This window comes from Brachycentrus maculatus, unplaced genomic scaffold, assembly GCF_059751285.1.
Source record: "Brachycentrus maculatus isolate JH-2025_06_01 unplaced genomic scaffold, ASM5975128v1 h1tg000708l, whole genome shotgun sequence".
Lineage (NCBI taxonomy): Eukaryota > Metazoa > Arthropoda > Insecta > Trichoptera > Brachycentridae > Brachycentrus > Brachycentrus maculatus.
The window spans coordinates 237,056-258,945 of record NW_028281439.1 but is presented as its reverse complement, the minus strand read 5'-3'; the positions used below and the strand labels follow the sequence as shown (position 1 = coordinate 258,945).

The 21,890-nt window shown below is 28.6% G+C and overlaps 1 protein-coding gene across 1 annotated transcript in view; it reads right to left on the bottom strand.

Moving 5' to 3' along the window:
* Positions 1-665: 665 nt before the first annotated feature.
* Positions 666-21,890, bottom strand: part of SK (small conductance calcium-activated potassium channel) — a 249,288-nt gene continuing 228,063 nt past the window's right edge. The window contains exons 7-13 of the mRNA XM_088274700.1: positions 16,998-17,133; positions 10,193-10,303; positions 7,191-7,318; positions 6,563-6,632; positions 3,920-4,021; positions 2,998-3,152; positions 666-1,268 (exon numbers count right to left, since the gene is read on the bottom strand). Coding sequence (XP_088130826.1) covers positions 1,097-1,268; positions 2,998-3,152; positions 3,920-4,021; positions 6,563-6,632; positions 7,191-7,318; positions 10,193-10,303; positions 16,998-17,133 — 874 coding nt within the window. The 3' untranslated portion in view covers positions 666-1,096. The remainder of the gene's footprint in view (positions 1,269-2,997; positions 3,153-3,919; positions 4,022-6,562; positions 6,633-7,190; positions 7,319-10,192; positions 10,304-16,997; positions 17,134-21,890) is intronic.

Below are 21,890 nucleotides of genomic sequence, written 5' to 3'. Positions count from 1 at the left end.
TAATATTAAGAACAACAAGTGTTTATCTTCAATACATCTTTAGAATTAATAAAAGCAGATAAATTATCTGGTAAAAAAAAATATGTACGAAACAATATTTAACTTGACGTGATAAAAATTCTCATTGAAATGAATCGAATACGCATTCAAAAATAAGTTTATTTATTTTTACGAGTACTAATATCAAAGTAACACTGTTGAAATAAGAGTATTTGAAATATTTTCAAGCAATTATTTTCCCTTTTACGATAGACCCTTACTATCTAGTTTTGTTTATTTGACTTTAGGGTATCACGAAAACGAATGGTTTGAATTTTCGCTAAGTTCAAAGTTAGTTAGGTCGTTTTATTTTCAATAGATGGCATTCACATTTAATTACGATTGGGATAGTAAAATTTATTTTCGTTTTATGGTAACCAGATCATGTCGAGTGATCTTGAGTAAAATCAATATTTTGTATAAGTTATAATATTTTGTATTAGTAATAAAAAAAGAGCACTGCGTCAATGCGTTGCGGAACTTAATTCACCATTGGTTGCGGATAAGGGTAAGAAGATGAGATTTTTTATTTTACGATTTAACGCGGATTTTAAACCAGAATATAAAAAAATATTAGTGTAATAAAACAATATTGTTTATAACTTTCAAAAAATGTTGAATCGCGATTTTTTAAATTATTTTTTTTTAATTGACCTTTTAATAGTAGCGATCACCATGAAATTCAAATGAGCATATTTTTATTTAAATTAATTACAGAAAAAATCACACTTAGGCTCACAGAAAAAGTATGAAATTGTTTAATTTTGTAAATAATAAAGACATAAATAACGGTCATTAAAAAAAGATACGATATAATGTAGCATTAAGATAATAAAAATTGAAACGTTATTTTTTGACCGACGTGTTTTTAAATCAATTACAGTTAGAAAAAAGGTACAAGACACGAAATAATATAGAATTAAGAAGATCATTAACCTCCCCACTCGTATATGTAGCAATGTTATTATTAAACCGACGCGTTATTCGCAACGTTGCACCGCGGCGACCGACCCTCGTCCTAACAGAGCAGTTCATTCTTGACATGCAGGACCTCCACTCAGCTGGGCGGGTTGGGCCGGCGCTCGTGCGGCCCCACGGGCTCGGGCACGAGGTGCGGCGTGCGCTGCGCCACCGGCGGCAGCACGGGGCTCGACGGCCACGGGTAGGCCGGGCTCGCCGGCGCCGGGACGCTCCGGCTGTTGAGGCAATGGAAGTCGGTGAAGTTCAAGCTGGGCGGGAGAGAAAGCATGCAGTTATGTGAGATAGAGTTCGCTCGGGTAACCACGGTCAACAAATGGAACCGAGCCACAATAGATCATTACAAATTTAACACAAAATACTCAAGAAAAAAGAATACGTGAAAGAAGAGACATTCATGCTTACATTTAATCGTTTTGTTGGTATTTTTACCAAGCTACAATAACTGTTAGAAAATCAACAAATTATGGTCACGAAAATAAAACATACATATAAAAGAAGGAGTTCGTGCCAACATTTAACCCTTTTGTTGGTATTTTTACCAAGCTACAATAATTTGTTCAAAATCAACAAATATGTAAAAGTCACGAAAATAAAATATACATATAAATGAAGAAATTCGTGCTAACATTTAACCATTTTGTTGGTTTTTTTACGAAGCTACAATAACTTGTTACAAAATCAACAATTAATAGTCTCGAAAATAAAATAAACATATAAATGAAGAAATTCGTGCTAACATTTAACCATTTTGTTGGTTGTTTTTTTTTACCAAGTTACAATAACTTGTTACGAAATTAACAAATAATTGTCTCGAAAATAAAATATACAGTTAAATGAAAAAAAATCGTGCTAACATTTATCCATTTTGTTGGTATTTTTACCAAGCTACAATCAATTGTAACAAAATCATCAATTAATGGTCACGAAAATAAAATATACATGTAAATGAAGAAACTTTCGTGTTTACATTAAGTCATTTTATTGGTATTTTTATCAAGCTACAATAAATTGTTACACAATTAACAAATAATAGTCACTAAAATAAAATGGACATATAAATGAAGAAACATTCGTGCAAACATTTAATCATTCTGTTGGTATTTTTAAATTATGTAGATACAGAGTTTGACTTGGGCGTCCACAGTAGTGAAATAGAACCAAGCCACAATAGATCAAGCCACATTACAACCAAGAAGAACCAAGCCACATTACAAAATCGACAAAAAACAGTGAGGAAAAATTAATTATCTTAAACGAAGAGACATTCATGCTTATATTAAATAATTTATCTTATATACTCGTAGTATTAATACCGCATACTCTTTGTCTTGTTTGAAGAAAAAGCATGCAGTTATAATATAGAGATAGAGTTTGGCTAGGGTGTCCACAGTCAACATATAGAACAGAGCTATAATGAATTGTTACTTAATTATCGTTAAAAAAAAATAAATCAATGCATCACTAAAACATTAAAAAAAAATTTAAAAAAATAAACATACATAAGTATATGTACATGCAAATGTATTATTGTGTCTTAATTTGAAGTAAAAATAAGTGCATTTTGAAATAAAAATTCAAAAGTTTTTTATTTATGAATTAAAATCTGCGAAGAAAAAGAATACTCGTTTACTTGAGAACGGTATTTAAAAAGCTCAGGAATATATAAAAAATGCATTTTTCTACTTAGTTCATCTATCACAATTATTGATAAATTATCTATTTATCTCAGGAAAAAAAGTATAGAAATTTAATCAAAATGTAATAAAAAATAAGCAATTAAATTATTTAAAACATTTCTATGGATTTAAAAAGTATATACTTATTTAAACTGTAAACACCAACATATTTTATATCCAAACCCTAATCTCGTAAATAGAAAGCGTTAAACTTTAAATAAAGTTTTTTTTTAAGTTTAATATTTTATACAAAATATCAAACCGAACAAGTTTTTAAAGTATTAAAAATAATATGATATACCTTGAATGGGGCAAAAGGTGTGTTGTGTTCAGGGCTGGGGTGGTTGGTAGTAGGGCGGCGGTATCAGGGTGCAGGAAGTGTCTTCTCTGCTCCGCCCTTTCCTGCTGTTGCTGAAGGGACTTCACCACTAATTCAGGCAAGGCTTCTAACCGTTCCTAAAGAATTAATGAAAACTGACTTGGAAAACGATCAATAAATAAAGAATTTAATAACACAGGAGATTAATATATGATATAGGAGTATGTTAAATACATATTTTATGTTAATTGTCTTTATGCTATCAGAAATTTTATGTTTACGAAAACTCCTGATTCAATCAAACGACTAATATTCCATAAAAAGACCTCTGATTTTGGTTAGAAATAAATTTGAATTGAGGCATAAAAAACGTTTTTATTTTAATGAATAAAACTCTGCTTTTAAGTATTCTGTACCATATTTTGTATTTCATTATCATTTTAGTGCATTTCTAAAAAAATATTACTTATCGAATATGTAATAAACTTTGTGGAATAACAAGATGAAATTAATAAAAGAACAACGAATAGGAATTTTTTTTTTTATTCTCGAAACTTATCACATTTTCATTTACAAATAAAATGTTTTCATTTACAAAAATAGTTGTTTCACAAAAGCATTTAAAAAAAGGAATTCGTATTTTTTTAAAATTATATATTTAATTAAATTTAGTGTTATCAGAAAGTTGAATTTTTTAAAAGTTTTGATTCATAAACCCTGGTTTGTATTGTATATGACTTTAAATTTTGTCTTGTGTCTCAATCGGATGATAACGGTTACGATATCTCCGATAGTTGGGAAAAAGAAAATATAAAGTCGTTGAATATTCATCTGGTAAAATATTTGAATACTTGAATATTTGAACACTTTTTACGTGTCAATCAAATGATAGTTTTATTCTTACCTGCAATGTCAGCATTTTTTCTTCTAAGCTTGTTAACCTTTCGTCTACTGCATCTTGTCTAGAGCTCATATCTGATACTATTTCATAAACAGAATTCTGCGTCTGAAAAAGAATTGGGTTCTGTTTTGAATCTCACGATCGCTCTATGTATGCGGTCAATACTACAAACAATCAAATATATGTAGAGTAAGTTGTTTGTGAAAGAAACCTAGTGAGGTGTTTAATTTAAAAGTGTAAAGTAAATGACAATACTGTCTCTAATGTTAAGATTTTTCGTTTAAATCTACATCAAGCGCTTTCTTTAATTAATCCCTAAAAGTGTGTTGGCATTACTGTTAAGTGACATTTTTTAACTGTACCTACCTTATTCATTCAAACTTCGTCATAAGTCATACAAACTTCGAGAATTTTCAATTTTTTTATCAAGGATTCAAATAAATGAAAAAATATAAAAAATATATAAAAAACATTTACTTTTGATCCACGGTGTTCTAAGTCATGAATAAAAATTACCCTTTTATATTTTTTTTATTGTTTAATTTTCAATTCTTATTGTTCAATATTTAGTAGAAATCTCATAAAATATATTTTGAGACATTAAAAACTGAGGACTGTCATTCTTTATTTTCTCAAAATGTGACTGTATGCATGTAATATTTCTTTTTTATGTAAGTGTAATACTACAAACATAACACAATTTTATTATTACAAGCCTTTTTCCCTTTAATTATTCTTCTAAGGAAGTATCTACTTCTTTAGTGTAGAAGTTGTACGGTTGTCAATTCTGCTAAGGATGCTGGGTACAAATTCCAAGGGTTGAAATAAATATAGAAGTAGATAATTCACTCAAAATAAGCATGAAAAATATAATATTTCTGGAAAACCCATGAAATTATTATAGGGAATAAGTTTTGTCTAAAACAATTTAGCGAGCAGTTCCAAAAAATGTTAGAAATTATGGTTTATTTACTAAATGGATAGAACTGAGTAGGCTTGTTTTAATTAATTCATTTGCAAAACAAACAGTATTCAAGATATGTTTCACCCTCCGAATCATTTCATTTGAAAGTAATTTGATACATAAAGCAATAACTACAAAAATACCTAAGTGTACTAATAGAAACATTGTTTAATATTTTTAAATACATATGCATTATTTTATTTACATATCAATCCTTGTATTTTTTAAAGGCTTATTTATGAAATTTAAACGGCTTCGTGTAAGGTAAACTGCAATATAAATAAATGAAATAAATAATAAAAAAATAAATAAATAAAGCAACAATAATTTAAAATAGTTTTGTAAATTAAATTTGATATAAAAATATTAATCACAAACAATTATTATTTAATTACACCAAGAGTTTCATATTATTTAATTCCCACAATAGCTGAATATATACAAAATACCACTTAACGTATGCAAGCAATTTTTTTAAAATAATTTTATTGTTTCCTTAAAAAAATCTATTGTGAAATTTCAATTTTAAATATATCATACAAAACTTCTTGATTACCCAAGTGAATACGTGCGCTACATGTACTACTCACTAATATTGCAGTATTATCATTTTAAAGAACATTTTTTTTGGTGTTTTTCATGCTTAAATTGTTTGCCTTTTTTTAAACATGTAAAAAACTTACAAATATTATTTTTGTGGATGAGATTCAAATTTTAAAGATATAAAAAATGGGTTTCAAAAACTATGTAGCGAAATCAAGGTGGTGTCAATGTATTCAATTTTTTATTATATTTTGCTTACCTATTTTATAACTAACTATACAATTTTAAATTTTACCCATTTTATGGGGGATTTCAAACTTTTCTTGTAGTAAACAAACGCTTTTAAGTGATGCCATTCTAGATTTCTCGTAACTAAAATTTTTCACTTTTGTACAAGTAAAAATATTTAGTTTAAAACATATCAACACTTAAGAAATCTTTTAATCGGTTTAAAGTTATTTAAGTTATTCTTTTGTTTCTCAATAATTCCAGTTACCTATAAGTTTAAAGTTAGTACACCCAACTACTTGTACTTTTTATTTATATTAAGTTTAACAAAATTAAAATAACAATGAATTAAAATTCATGTTTTCAAATAAACACAATGATACGTTGAAAGGAAAAAAATGAACGAAAGGTGTGAGTAGAAAAAAAATAATTAAGGATTACTTTATTAGTTAATAATTGCTTGCATTTGAAAAACACATTAGTGAAATTCATTTTTTTTTAAACATACATAAAATAAAGTACTCAATTACGTCTCTTATAAAGTACACACTTATAATTAAACATTTAATATTCATATTATCGAATGAAAGTTATTTACTAAAAAAAAAATATATAAAAACAAATAAAAATTGAAATGTTACCTATATTCTCAAATGTAGCATTCAGATTAGATAGATATTTTTTTTACACATAAACAACTGTAATATGACTTCAATTTGTCGTGCCTAACAGTTGATATTCTTATTCCTAGTATTTTTGGGTAAGTACTAAAGCAAGCATTAAGCTTCGATGAATGAATTTCTACTTGTGGGAACTAGCGATGTGTTAAGTTGTATGCAAAGCTATTACAATTAGTAAGCAATGCAATTTGAGTAGTGGAAAATATATAAAAATCTACAAATTAATGTTACCTTTGCCATATCTGTTATGGTATTCGCATTATCCATTAGTTTTCGTTGGTCCATTTTAACCTTCCTTAATCTGAAAATATTGCATAAGAATGATCACATAATTGCTATAGCATCTTTATTTTTTTAATTTTATTAAATTTGTATAAACATTTTGTTTAAATAAAAGAAAAAGCAAATTTTTAAATTAAATTTGTTTGGAATTTAGTTTTGTACTGAAATTTCTTGATGGAACTGCAATTAACATGATAAAATAAGAACTTTGTAGTTTTTTTCCACATTTATTTGGTCACTGGTCTGATGGGGTTGGTAATGATGAAACTCAGTCACTGATCAAATAAAAAAGATTTGGAAAAAACTATTTCGTTATTCTTTTTTTATAAAGTTTGAGAGATACTGGCATAAAATGACTTACAAATTAATATTACGTGATAAAAATCTTTTTAAAGCAAATGTTAATTTTCTTAAATGTCAACAAATCAATTGCATCATTTAAGATGGAATGTTTTTTGCACCATTTTTATTAATATTTTTTTGTCAAAAACTTGTTGAATAAATTCTTAACATACATTTTTACGTGTCATGTCAATTTGTACATTCAATGTGATAAGTGATAAAATGTGATACTTACGCATAAATAGCTAATAAAAATTTCCTTTGGTGTGTTCTAACTCTACCGGGGTTGACTCTCTTCACAAGCCTCGTGTGCTTATAAATGAGCCACGTTTCTCTAAGGACGTTGGCTGCGGCGTTTTTCAGCTGAAATCCATAAAAAAATATTAAATATTAATTTTGTTAACGAATTAAAAGACACAGCGATTAATGCGATATAATAATTTTATACATATTTTAACCAGTGGTGTGCACTAAGTTTTTAATCAGTGAAGGCAGTAGGGTTGGGTAAGGATAAGGCATAGTATGCACTGGTCGTTTTTCTTTATGGAACGCGAGTAATCAAGGGTAGACACTGTTCTTCTGCCTATATATAATGCACATCTCTAATTATATATTTATTTCTACTGATTACTCCAAATTTCATCAATTTGTAATGCTGCATTCGATAGTGCAATAAATAATACATCTTAACACAGTGATCAATTCTGCACTAAGTCTCTGCAGGTGTGAATATCGGGTAATATATTGATTAATTATTAATATGTACATGTTTAGCGCATTAGTTGATGCACCCATCTTATCCATTAATTCCCCATCGAATTGAACATACCACCTCATGTTTGACGATTTAAAAAAAATATATATTTGAAGCACTAACTTTGTGAATTTCCATTTTATATTAAAATTTAACTTTGTTTTAGAATCACTATAAATATTTTATAAAAAAATTAATTAAAATGTCTACCGGTTTCGAAGCTAACCGCTTCTTTATCAAGACTGATTGATACTAATCATTAATCAGTCTAGATAAAGAAGCGGTTAGCTTCGAAACCGGTAGACATTATAATTAAGTTTTAATAAAATATTTATATTGATTCTAAAACAAAGTTAAATTTTAATATTAATTTAAAAATTATTCATTATATCGGACACTAGATGATTCACCCTACGGGTGAGATGTTATGTTTTTTTTTAGTTTATCAACTTAATATGAAACATTTTTATGGAAGTCTGGGCATCCAATTTTTGTTCATAAGGGATAAATTTAATACTTTATAAATTGGTCAACTGATGGCAAAACAACCGGCCATAATTCCAAAATGTATCGAACCTTACCAGTATGCATTGGGATATTTTTTATTATAAAAAAAGGATTTTTGTTTTTATTATTTACAAAAATACTTCACTTTGATACTATTTTCGTGAGCTTAAGCGGCTCATTTTTAAAAATAGGTATAAAATTTCGGTAGAATGGGTTTGAATCCAGAAACTCTGACTCGAGAATCCGCAATACTAACCACGGGACCATAACATGACGCTTAAATAATATCATTAATACACATTTCAGGAATTATTGCAAAAAGAGTATGAATGTTAAATAATGGGCAGAATAGTGAACGTACTGTAATTGTACAAAGTTACAACTTAAGTGAGTCAAATGCCAGGTCGTAAGCCCTGGGATGCTCAGACTTCCATATAAAGGTTTCATATGAAGTTGGGTCACAAAAAACCTTATGTTTGTGGAGTCAAATAAGTTATCTTTGAAATTCAGGAGTAATACGCAAAGAAAAAAGTAAACCTCAAAGCAAAGAACACATCTGTGTAAAAAAATTGTGCATTTATTTTTCTACTTGTAATTTTTTTGTATATTCGCTGGAAAAAAACAATTTTTCGATTCTAATTGAAAGTTCTGTCTACGGTGAGTAAAAGTTTAATGCGTTTCCATTTGCATCGGTCTTTTTTTGCAGAGGAAAACCATTTGACATTTTAGTTGATAGATGGGATCCATTTCAGGCTATAAAGTTTCCGCTTTTGCAACATAGCCTCACTTTCACGGCTGTCAAATTTCAAAACCCGGTGTGTGTTTTGAGAAAGCTTTCGAGTGTGAAAATATATCGGCGCAGGCGAGGATGAACACTTTGTACCATTTGAAAAATGGACTGTAAATGCTGATTTTTATGTGCGTTTGTAAATTATGGGACCAAATTGTTGGTGATAATATGTGAAATAAGGATGTGGCAGTACCAACGAGGTATGATTTGTTTTAGCTTAAATTGAGATATTGTTGTTTTGTATGGCTAAAGCGAACCACCTTAACTATGCATATAATTCTTTAACCTGACTTCGTTTAATAGGCCTTAAAGTAAAAGCTTATACCTTTATTATCGTTAAAAGCTAAATAAAATCTAAATCTGTTAATACGAAGGTATTTTTTAAATATTTTTTTGACGAACTTATAAATGAAAAACAAGTACTTAATTTTCTGAAAAAAAATCTTTTCATTAGAAAACACATTTCAAAAGCCTCTCTCTTTTAATACTTTAGTTTCACAACCGTTTTTTTACTGCGAAAATAATGAATTCAAATAACAATAAACCAAAATCTTACTTTTTACTAAAATTACATATATTTAAGAATAGACTCATATATTAATATTTGTATTACATGTTAAATAAGCATTTATTGTAACATCCTAGCTTTAAAACAAGGTCATTACAATAAATGTTACAAAGTACAAGTTTATGGAGTAATTTATATTCTTTTTATCCAATGTAATAATCTGACTGCATCTTGTTTAAGCAAGTAGACCCACCCTTCTGAGAATATATACTTCGACTAAGTCCATACTTTAATCATGGAGATCTTCACAATGGAACCTATTACATACGAGTAATTATGACCAATAGTACTTAAAATGCCATGGAAAATATTGTAAGATCCACGTGAAAAAGAATCCCTCGATTCAGATGCCTAAAGTGCTCCTTAGAAAAGTTAAATCAAGTGCACACAAAATTATTACGGGAATAAACTAATTTAATAATAAAAACAATAAGAATAAAAATCAGCGAAATAAACATGAAATTTTCGCTCATAAAATCAGATATATGCATCGCTGATTTTCAAAACGTAATTTTCTTTATTTTTTATAGATGTTTTTCGATAACAGAACGAGATAACGTATGTCCGTATGTACGTTTATTCGAGCACATAGAAGGAAAAGTTTTGTAATTCACTTACTCGTTTGGTGAGCTGAGTGTCCATCATAAAGTTGTGTACATGTTTCTCTGCTCTGGTAAGTTCTAGTTTTCTGGATACTACTGCAACCAGCAAGGCAGTACAACCAGCTCCCTATATACGTAAAAATAATAAACATTATTTTATAAAAAATAAAAAATAAAAACTAAATCGTAAATTTTACTACTCAGATTTATATAAGTTATTTGAAATTTGTGTTATTGATTTGAAAAAAGTGTATAAATATATATATATATATATATATATATATATATATATATATATATATATATATATAAATTTATATATATATATATATATATATATATATATATATATATATATATATATATATATATATATATATATATATATATAAATATAATATATAAATACATATATATATATATATATATATATATATATATATATATATATATATATATATATATATATATATATATATATATATATATATATATATATATATATATATATATATATATATATATATATATATATATATATATATATATATATATATATATATATATATATATTTATATATATATATATTTATATATATATATATATATATATATATATATATATTAATAATATGTGGTATCTCAGTAGTACGAAAAGTATTCATATCTTATTTATTCTCATGTAAATTGTTTAAAAAAATATGTGAGAAAAAAGGAATGGAAGCGGTGAAAGAAAATGCTTTAATCTCACTTCAGGCTAAAAATTATTTGATGTGAATTTTAAGGTAGACTACAGCTTTTAAAATGAATATTGTAATATTCCATAGGTAGAATTCGCGCCCGCCGAAAGCTTTCCTTGCCAAAATAAAACATTCAAAATACACAAGATTTTCTTTTATGCTCCAGAAAAGATGGTGTAGTCTTCCGTTTTCCAGTAATAATGTTATCCTTCCTTCTATTTTCTTCTGGCTGAATGGATTTTGCTCATATTTCAACAATTCATACCCAATGTAATCAGATTCACGCGGAAGCAATGTTTGATAGAATCAAACAATTCTCGCCGCTATGATTTTCTTCATTTGAATACATCAACAACAAATGTAAGCGTAATTACATTTTCTTCCATATTTTATAATATTCTATTTGAATGATTGTACTTTTATCCTTAGTCAAAGCCAAAACACATTTAGAATAAACATAGTTAATAACATAGTTAAACATAGTTAAAATCACTCATTAGAATAAAAAATATATATTGATTAAATACGTTTATATTGTTATTCCAAATAAAAACAAATACTTTTATGCACTTTTCAACTTTATTTTTTGCTATTTAATATTGTATTTTACTAACCAAAATAAAACATTCAAAATACACAAGATGATTTTCTACACCGGAGGTGAGATTTTCGTTACAAGTCGTATTTTCCGTTTTCCTGTAATATTGTTATCTTTCCTTCTCTTTTCTTCTGGTTACATGGGTTTTACTCATATTTCAACAATTCATTCCCAGTGTTATCAGATTTGTGGGGATGCAATGTTTGATAGAATCGAACAATTCCCACGGTTGGGATTTTCTTCGTTGAAATACATAAAGCATATTTTTTAAAAATTCAAAAATACTATTTTTTAAACTTAATCATATTCAAAATATATTTTTAACGTCAGATTAACGTTTTAATGAAGAAAAATATTAAAACACCTATATATTTCACTTATTGACATCCTTTGTCTTAATAAAAAATAAATAAAGAAACTTTTAAATTTTATTTCGTTTTGTCTATAACTGGCCATGCGTTTTTGTGGCTCAATCTGGCTAGTTGGAAAAGAAAGAATAGACATGGCATAATTTTTTAATTAATTGTATTTGAAAATGCTAGTTAATAAACAATACGTTAGCAGCTGTCAATAAAAACGCTGTCCGCATGAACAGGATTTAGTATTACGTGTATTGCTGTTCCTTTCAACTGATGGTGCTGCCATTATTTAAAAAAAAGTTTTGATCTATTACAGGTAAATAAAAACTCGGGCGTACTTGAATGGCATGTTTGTATTGAAATTTAAAAGAAAATAGTAAGCAATTTTAGGAAAATTGAGATTTTTTTATAAATTACGATTTTTATTTATATTTATAAATTTGACGAAATTGCACATATAATTTTAAAAAATCATTAATTTTCATATATACATGAATCCAGTAAAAACGATTTATATCTCATATAATTTTGGTGCCAAAATAACATAAGAAGTTAATATTATAATATGCCTGCAGAGCAAATTTAAATTTATACGTTATACTTCAAATTTCAAATTTCAAAAATTTAGCATTGAAATTGAAAATTTCAGCATTTTAAGTTACGGTATAAAATTTATATGTGACGTAAAAGTTTCTCTATAATTTTTCTATAACATTAGTTATCTTTTATTTCACTTGGGTAATAATGCTCTATCACCCATATTGCTTTATTATTATTGCGATTGAGTTGATTTGGAGCAGAAGTGATTCGATCTTCAATATTAATATGAAGAACTCTATTTACTGCGGAATAAGGCGTACTTGGCACTGATTCCATGCCAGCGAAGCTTTGCATTTAGGATCGCGTTCGAATTGCCCCATGAATTTTTTAACTCTTAGCTTTTCCAGTTAGGTTCTTTTATCGTAACAGGCGAAAATGGAATATTGTAGGAAGGCAAATTGTAGCGAACAAACAACTGGGTGCTTTACTTTTCTGACCGCAGCCATCCGACACTTAAAGAAAATTAGAAAAAAGGCAGTCGGTTTTTTCAAGGATTGAAAATAAAAAAGACGTCTTCTTTTGATTAAAAAATAATGCGGCAGCCACGAAATTGGACACTGAAGGAGTATTTATCTGTCTATTTCACTTCCAAGGCTAATAAGCAATTTACTTGATTAAAAGATTTCCTTCAGTTGGAATACTGTTGCATAACAAGGTATTATAAAGTTTTGATGCTCTTAACGAGCTCTCACTCACATTTGCAAGGGTAATACGACTATTGAGCTTTACAGCTAGAGTTAAATATGATTTATTAAAATTATAACGTACATTTTAATTCAACATTAAGTGAACTTAAAACACCCAAATAATACCAGACTTCAAAAGTTGATAAAATTTATTATGTTTGATAAAAATTAAATATCTGTACCCACACACGTGTTTTTGTGACTTATTCTGCTATAAAGAGAAAAAAAAAGAAATGTGCTCATCTCTAACATATTCAATTTCACAAAGCTTACTGGAGTATGGTATTTAAGCAGCTCTCGAGGAGCACGCTGTACGTCATGGGCAGTATTTAGTTTTGCATGTATTGATCTTATATTTAACAGATGGCGCTACCATTATGTAAAAAGCTTATTTTACATTTCATAGATATATAAAAACAGCCGCGTATCCAAACATAGAGTTGTCTCAATTTTTCAAAGCAATTAGTAATAACTAATGGTGATTAAAAAAATTACTTCCATTCATAAAGATATTTTTAAAAAAAAATCAAATATGTTCACAACCGCAAACCACTTCTTATTTTTTTTAATGAGTATCTCAGCCCTGGCCAACCATTCGAACATATATACTAAATCGTTTTTTCGCTTTTCGTATTTAGACTGCATTACCCCTATTTTCTTCCTTTTTCCTCCAACTCCACGCTTCACTAACATCCATAAGGGTTATTAACAATACTCTAGTAACGCATGGATAATGTAATTATGACTTTTGTTATATCAATATAAGATTTTAAGAAAATTTCTATTAAGGAAGTTTACATCAAACTAATAAAAGTATTATTGTTTTTGTCGATCTTCATCAATGTTTTCCAAAAGGGATCTTTGTCTCCATCTGAACTTATTTACTCTGTTAATGAACAATCTGACAAACTTGCATTTCAGTATTTCAGAATTTTCCCTGAAAACTTTTCAGTAAGCGCTAAGTTCGACTTCGTCAACAAAATAAGATAAAACTGGAGATAAAAACAGTTGAATTTAAAATACGAAAATAAAATTTTTACCGAATGCTATAAATTTAAGCAAAATATATTTTCTAACTTCAGGAAAAATTAATTAAGCATACACTTTGTTGAAACCATTATTATTATGATATTATATTCCCGTGGTTTCGACAGATACTTTCCTTTTTCAATGATGCAAAGATATTAATTAGATGTTTGTATTTTAATTATTGTTTTCAAATTTAATCAAGTTATTTTGAAAACATTCGGAGTATATCGGTTTCAAACCCTTTAATAATGACTTTTAAAAGCGTCCACAAATCATAGTAGCTAATTAATAGATTCTAAATCTAAAATCAACTATCTAATTTGTTTTCAATGAATTCGAATAATTATCAATTTAACAAAAAAAAAATTTTCTCTGTTTTTGTAAAATAAAAAAGCTATTATAATATAAAAATTTTAATTTTATTTTACTTAATCAGTGACCGGGTATCATCGTCAGCGATATCATTCAACTGGGACAATGAATTGAGAAAGATTTGAAATAATTTTTTTCAACGTCTGACATGTTGTGTATATAACATTTACATTATATTTTATCAGTTAAGACAAAACTAGTTACTTTTCAAATAATAAAAAGTTTAAAAAACAGTTAAGTTGTTAATTAGAAATTCTGAAGATTTATAACAAAGAATGGACTTTTTTGTGCCATTGCAGCAATTTCCTTAATAAGTTTTTTACGTACACATTTTTGAAATAAAAAAATGCAAATATTTTATGAATTGATTTTTTTTGTTGATTTTATGGATGTTTGTAACCAGGTGACATTTAGTAAGAATGTATTCTTTTTGGACATCTCAAAATAGAGGAAGAATATGCTAGTCTGGACATTTCCATATTCTTCTTCATCTATGTTGAGATGTCAAAAAATAATACAAAAAGTAACTCCTATAATTGGAGATTTGTGAACAAATATCTGTATAACCTCAAAATATTGTTGAAAGAAAAAAACTTTTGTAAGAATTGGTTACAAAAAAAACTATTGCATGACTTACCATGATTCCAGTGCTCACTGCGATTCCTCTTCCGCAGTAAGTGTTCGGTACTATGTCTCCAAAGCCAACGGATAGGAATGTGATCGCTATTAACCACATCGCATTGAGTAGATTGGCGTGCTCCTCATCGTGAAACCTGGTTATTTTAGTCCAGTTGTGTCAATTTCGCAGGCGGTCGCGTTCAATTTGTTAAAAATGGTCCATTTCGTTAAATTTATGCCAAATTTAAAATTATTAGTCCATTTTTTCCAACCAGACAACGCCGTTCGAAGAAATCCCATTATAGTCCGACGTCCACAGTTGGCAGCAAACGTTTAATGTAACGAAAATAATAAAAAATACCGTAATAAACGAAATATTTACAAAACAGCCTTAGAAAAAAGTATCTATTTAAGGAATAGTATAAGTGTTTACGTTTAAAAATTAAAAGTGGTCGAGTTTTCAATGAAATTTACTCTCACCTAAAAATAGTTCAAGGCTTGAAAGTAGTAAAGCATATGATGCTACATAATTTTATGACGTTGTATTAATTTAATTAAACTTATTTTAGTGTACAATAAGAGTGCTAACGACAGAATACGAAGGTGCTTGTGTTAAAAATAAATAAAAAAGAGTGAAATGCAAAATAGTGAAGAAAATGCTATAAACATGCAAACAAAGGTCAAATTAAATTAAATGAAACTAAACATATTTTATTTTTATCAAATTATGTTAATATTTTAAGTTTTGTCTCCCCCGTCACGTTTTTAAATTAAATCATAACATTTAAATTTATTTACATTTTTTTTTATTATTAGCTATTTTTTATATTATTATTTTCTCAAAATTTGTATATTTTATAACATGTTTTTTAAAATAAATAATGGTTAAATTTGATTGCAAGAATTTTGTACCGTCGAAAAAAAAAAATGTTTTGTGTGTGTGTGTGTGTGTATATACCTTATATTACAGGAACATTCTCCCATTGGTGAATGTGTAGAGATCTTATTAAATGATCATGATACGTACCACAGATACCGGAAGTGTTTAGGAAACAGCATATTGGCTCGCTTCATTATATACATTTTCGGTCTTTGCGACTATTTCTCATACAATCTACTAAAGCAAATACAGTTTTGCCCCAAACGCAAACAAATGTACAAAAATAAAAACAATCTTCAATTTAGTACCCAAATAAAGATCATATCAAATAGCCATTAATTTTAAGCCAAACATCATAACAGTTTTAGTCAAAACAAAACTAAGACGGGCATTAAAGGCAATTTTATATGTATATTTTTATTTAAATGTTACAGAGGCCGAAGATTGATCTTTGTTCAATACCAGTCAGTAGAAAATAATAAATAAAATTCAAAAAAATATTTTTCATTTGAGTTTTACTTAGATAATACCACTTTTCCTTAGAATATTTTATGACGCGTGTTTTAATGAATTCCGCATCATTTTAAAAAAATGTACAAAATGCATTAAAGAACGTGTCACAATAGATTTTTTATAAAAATATTTATGTTCGTAGTATTTAAAAAAAATACTATTTTTTTTAGCTTAATGGCTAATTATTAAAAATTGGTATCGATTTATAGTAGGGTACGTTTAAACTCAGAAACTCTGACCCAAGAGTCTACCTAAGATAAAGTGGCATTTACCAAGTAAAACTTAAATTAAAAATGTTTGTCACAAAAAGACTGAAACCGGATCATGTGATGAAACATTTTTTGACCAGTTGATTAAGGATGTTTTGTTAGTATACAGAAAGGTTGCGTTTGAAGCAAATCCGTGATTGGTTCCCTATTTACATACCACCATCCCACACGTTAGGGTAATTCCTCTTCCGCAATAGGTGTTGGGCACTATGTCTCCGTATCCGACGCAGAGGAATGTGATAGCCGTCAGCCACATGGAGTTTAGTAAGTTGGCGTGCTCCGCGTCGTGGAACCTGCACGATCAGCCCGTGAGCATCAGTCCATAATCTCCTGATCTTATGACGTATGGAAGGACAAGGATTCATGGCGGAATGGAAGGAAACCAATAGGAACTGTAAAGTAAATGCAGGTCGCATTTCCTGGCTTAAAAGGTTGAGAGAGTGATTTCACTGGAAAATTTTGATGATAGCAAGTCGCTGTTTAAAACAACTGTAGACACCATAAAATTTTTCATAGTATTTGTATCTAGACTGACACGACAAAAAAATAGGCCATCTTTTAACTCTGGAAAAGGATGCAAGACGAAATGGAAGAAAATCTAATAAAATGATTGACTAAACTAGACTGACACGACAATAAACGGCTTTCTATTTAATCTTGAACAGTCAAACACTTAACCAATTTTTTATTCTCAGAACTTTATTATACTTATACTTAATTGTCGTATAAATTAAATTAATAATGACATTGTAAGCATTTTCTACACTCTGTACCGAATTTAATCCATAATTCTACACTTTACATTTGCCCATTTACACTTATTTAAAAAAAAAATACTACGATTTTTTTTTTAATTTTCAATTATACTGTTTTCATCATCTCAATTATCAAGTGATAATTTTAAGGATACCACATTTGATAAAATTTAATAAGATAAGAGCACACATCAGTAGTGGACAGGTAACATACAAAGAAGGGGTACGAAACTACTCGTTGCTGCGAGATGGAGAAGTTGAGAGAATATAGTTTTAGAGAAAGCTTTTATAAAGCTGAAAGCAAATGCAGGGAAACATTTTATTTTAAAATTGTTCGGTAAGCATAGCGTCAAAACGAGAAGAGGTTGTGTCGTTTATTCAAAATTCATGAAAGCATTTCAGAAATAGCGACATCAGCAAAAATTGTATCAAAAATGCAATCAATAGTTCACAAGTTTTCAAATCATTTTCATTTTAGGCACGTATAGTTTAAGACATTAGAATAACATGATCAAATCTAATTTTTTTGTCAAAATTGTTCTTTTAGGCTACATAAATTTATTAGATTTGTTAAAACCAAATGTAGTTGTATTTCTCAGAATAAAAAATATAAATGATTGATTTAAAAAACAATATAAAACAACAACACATTTTTAAGTACAAAACCAATAAAATACTTTTGAAATATGTATTTTAAAAATCATTATAATTGTATTTTTGTAAAAAATTGCTTCATTAAAACCAAAAATAGAAAAAAACACAACACAGAATTTGTACAGAAAACTGTGTGCATCGAAAGAAAAACTGACATCGAAAGCTCATTAACGATGTTATATTACTAAGCATTCCGGGTCCAAAATTCAATCCGTTAGACAAATACACAATCACTAAATAGTCTTAACAGTTGGATACATATGTATACGAAAAAGGTTTGTTGGAATCTCAAGGAAGAAGGTAAAAAAAATAATTGAATTAAATAATAATAAGGAACCGTGCAAATCAAAAGTAAAATGTACACTCAGCAAATAAAAACACTTATTTAAACTACTTTGGACCGCCGACAGCACAACAGTGAGATAAAAAAAGCTGCAAAACAGACAAAATATGATTACTCATTGAGTATTTTATGATTACCTAGCATTTATTTTTAACGGTTAAAAAATGCTTGTTATATGCCGACAAAAAATAAATTGTTAATTAAAAGAACATCAAAAGCTTATCTACAAACCGTGGTTTAATATTAACGATGAATAATTTTTAACGTTTTTGAACTTTATGACACAAAAGTGCAAAATTTAATTATGATTTTCATTAATATCTCAATAACGTCAAATAAGTAGCCTTCCATATATCGCATCAAAAAAAAGTCTCCTTGGCAGTGTCTACATACATTTATCGATTTTATTAACAAATTACAGTGAAAAAGTGAGTGGTTTCACTAAAACACTGTAATGAGAGCAAGTCGCTGTTTAGAACGACTGTAGACACCATAAAAATTGTCATAGTATTTTTGTTGATCTTCTTATACAGAAAATAAATAAGTACATTGGCAGGTTTATTGCTAAAAAGCAAGTTTTTGCCAATTTACAGCAAAAGAGTGGCTCAATATGAATAAGAAGGATATAATCAAGCGACCATAAGGAACTTTTTTTATCTTTTAAAAACATCGTTTAGAATTGATAAAAAAACCGCTTTTATATTCTGAGCATTAATAAAGCTAAGTGATCACTTCAACCAATCAGTGACAAATCGCGAGTCTTACTTAAAAATTAAATTGCTCAACCTGCTCAGATTTCCATTTTTCAAAAAAATCTCGTTTATCGCGATAAAAACTGAAATTATTGATACAATCCCTTGAGGATAGCACTAAATTTTGGTGAAGGTTTGAACACGTTTTAAAAATTCTTCGTTTCAATACATATTAAGAATGTTAAAAATTGTGGTGTCAAAATTTAAAATATTGTGTATTTCATCACATAAATATTTATTACCAAATTAATATTTATTTTAAAGAAAGTTATCCGTTACAAGAATTGAAATAATTTAAAAAAATAAAAAGCATTGCACTCAATAAACTGTAATGAGTTCGTTTGTGCATTAAGGCATTATTAAATATATTTATTTCATTATTTTTTTCAATGTTTGATGTTCTGTATTTTATGATTATTTGTCTCTTAAGTCTCTAAGCTGACTGTGGTTGAATTCCGTTTGTTTTATGTATCACCTATCGTAAAACAGTAAGTTAGATTATATGGTCAAATTTCGGAAATGAAAATTAATTAAATTCCGACAAGCGACGCGGAACTTAAATCGTAAACAATCACTGCGAATTGAATTTAAAGCATTTGCAAACAGCGAGACCCAATCAGAAAATGGATGTAATAAAGCTTGTGTACATTAGAATTTGTTCGTAATATACACCCCATATTTATTAAAAATTTGAAATGTAAGAAGTATTTTTAGATTAGAGAAGTTACGGTGTAAATACGTATTAAAATTTCAATTTAATTCAAACTCTCATCCGCAACCGATGGTGCATTGGGCACTGCATAATTTATAAACGCATTGTTATGTTGATCGTTAACACATGAAGGGAAGGTGATCAGCCCTCCGCTTCAGGTAGGTACCAGTCCCGGATAATATTGAATAAATATTAGTGTGAAAAAATCTCTTTCAATTATTTGAGCCCCCCCCCCGGGAATCGAACCCGGGACCTCCATTACGACAGCCGAGTATGCTGACCATTACACTATGGAGGCGGACAAAATACGTATATGTTTGATATATTCATGCATCTCCTCATACATACCCGCCGATTATTCCTCCTCCAGACCTGAACACATTCAAGTATTTGATATACCCAATCATGTCAAGTTTCTTTCTTTCTCTCTTGCTTCTATTACCATCTAGATCCGCCTCATAAATTTGTTTTTGTTTTGTTGTTGTTTATTTACTCATTCAATTTACATGCCCAAACTATTTTAACACGCCCTTTTTTCAAATTTTATCAAAAATACTTATCTGAGGCTTGCATTTTTCTTTTTCTTAAATCATTATCCGAACATCTTTCTTACTTCGTTTTGCCGCATATTTGTCTAAGAGACCGTATTTCAACTGAATTCAATATACTTTCATCCTTCTTTTGCCAACTTCATGCTTCACTCTCATATATTAGGGTTAAAACCAGGACTCAACTGCCAGTTTTTTTTAGCTTTTGGTGAAGGGTTTTATTTGCCATAATTGACTTCAAAGCACCATTCACTCTATTCCTAGCATTCACTGTACCTTCTTTAATATAATAAATTTTTCCATCCCTTATGATGGAGACTGACCGAAGCATTTCGTATTTACATAACGTCGTAACATCGCTCGCGGCGAGCGTCACCGAACATCCAAAACAATGGATGGAGCGCTCGGCTCGGTGTACTGACTGCCTGAATGCTCGCATCGTAACGTGTTACGTTAGGATGAAATGTTCCAGTCAGTCTCCACCTTTACAAGCATATATAATATGTGTTGAGTTTTTAAGTAAATTATGATTTTTTTCTTACTGACGGTGTGAGAATTTTTTTGTTGAGGTTAAAATAAAGGGTTTGCATAGGACTATTCCAGTTAAATTAATGGTACTTGTAAATCAAAGTACTCAAACTTTTATAGTACACTAAGAATGTTTCTCAGCAGGTTAGTCATACAGTAAGTAGAAAATGACACAAAAATTAAAATGATTAAAAATATACAAACGTACAATAAACTTCAACTGAATAACAAACGTTACAATTCCAAAATATTTATTAAAAATATAAAAATCTACATAACACAAAAAACAAACTGGTTTTAAGGCTATACATTTTAAAATACAAACATATTGTACGTTTTAATAAAATTAAAATAAATAATATAATGATTTTATGAACTAAAATTTTGTCTTAAGATTTTGGTTTCTGTAGTATAAACTGATGAGATAACCTTCCTGTTGAATATTTCTTTTTTATTTATTCAAACATATTTTTGATTAAAAATTTAATTTCACTGAAAAAAAGGAAAAAAAAAATCTAGGGTTAAAATGCTGTTACGTTATCAGTAAATAATGTGTCGGGTTGTGGTCCCGTGGTTAGTGTCGCGAACTCTTAAGTCAGGGTTTCTCGGTTCGAACCCCCTCTACCACAATTTGATTCCTATTTCTAATAATGAGACGCTTAGGCTCACAGAAAAAGTATGAAATTTATTTTAAATGTTTTAACATCCAGCCATATCTGAGCGCCGCGACGCGTTGCTACGTCGCGACGTCTGGATGG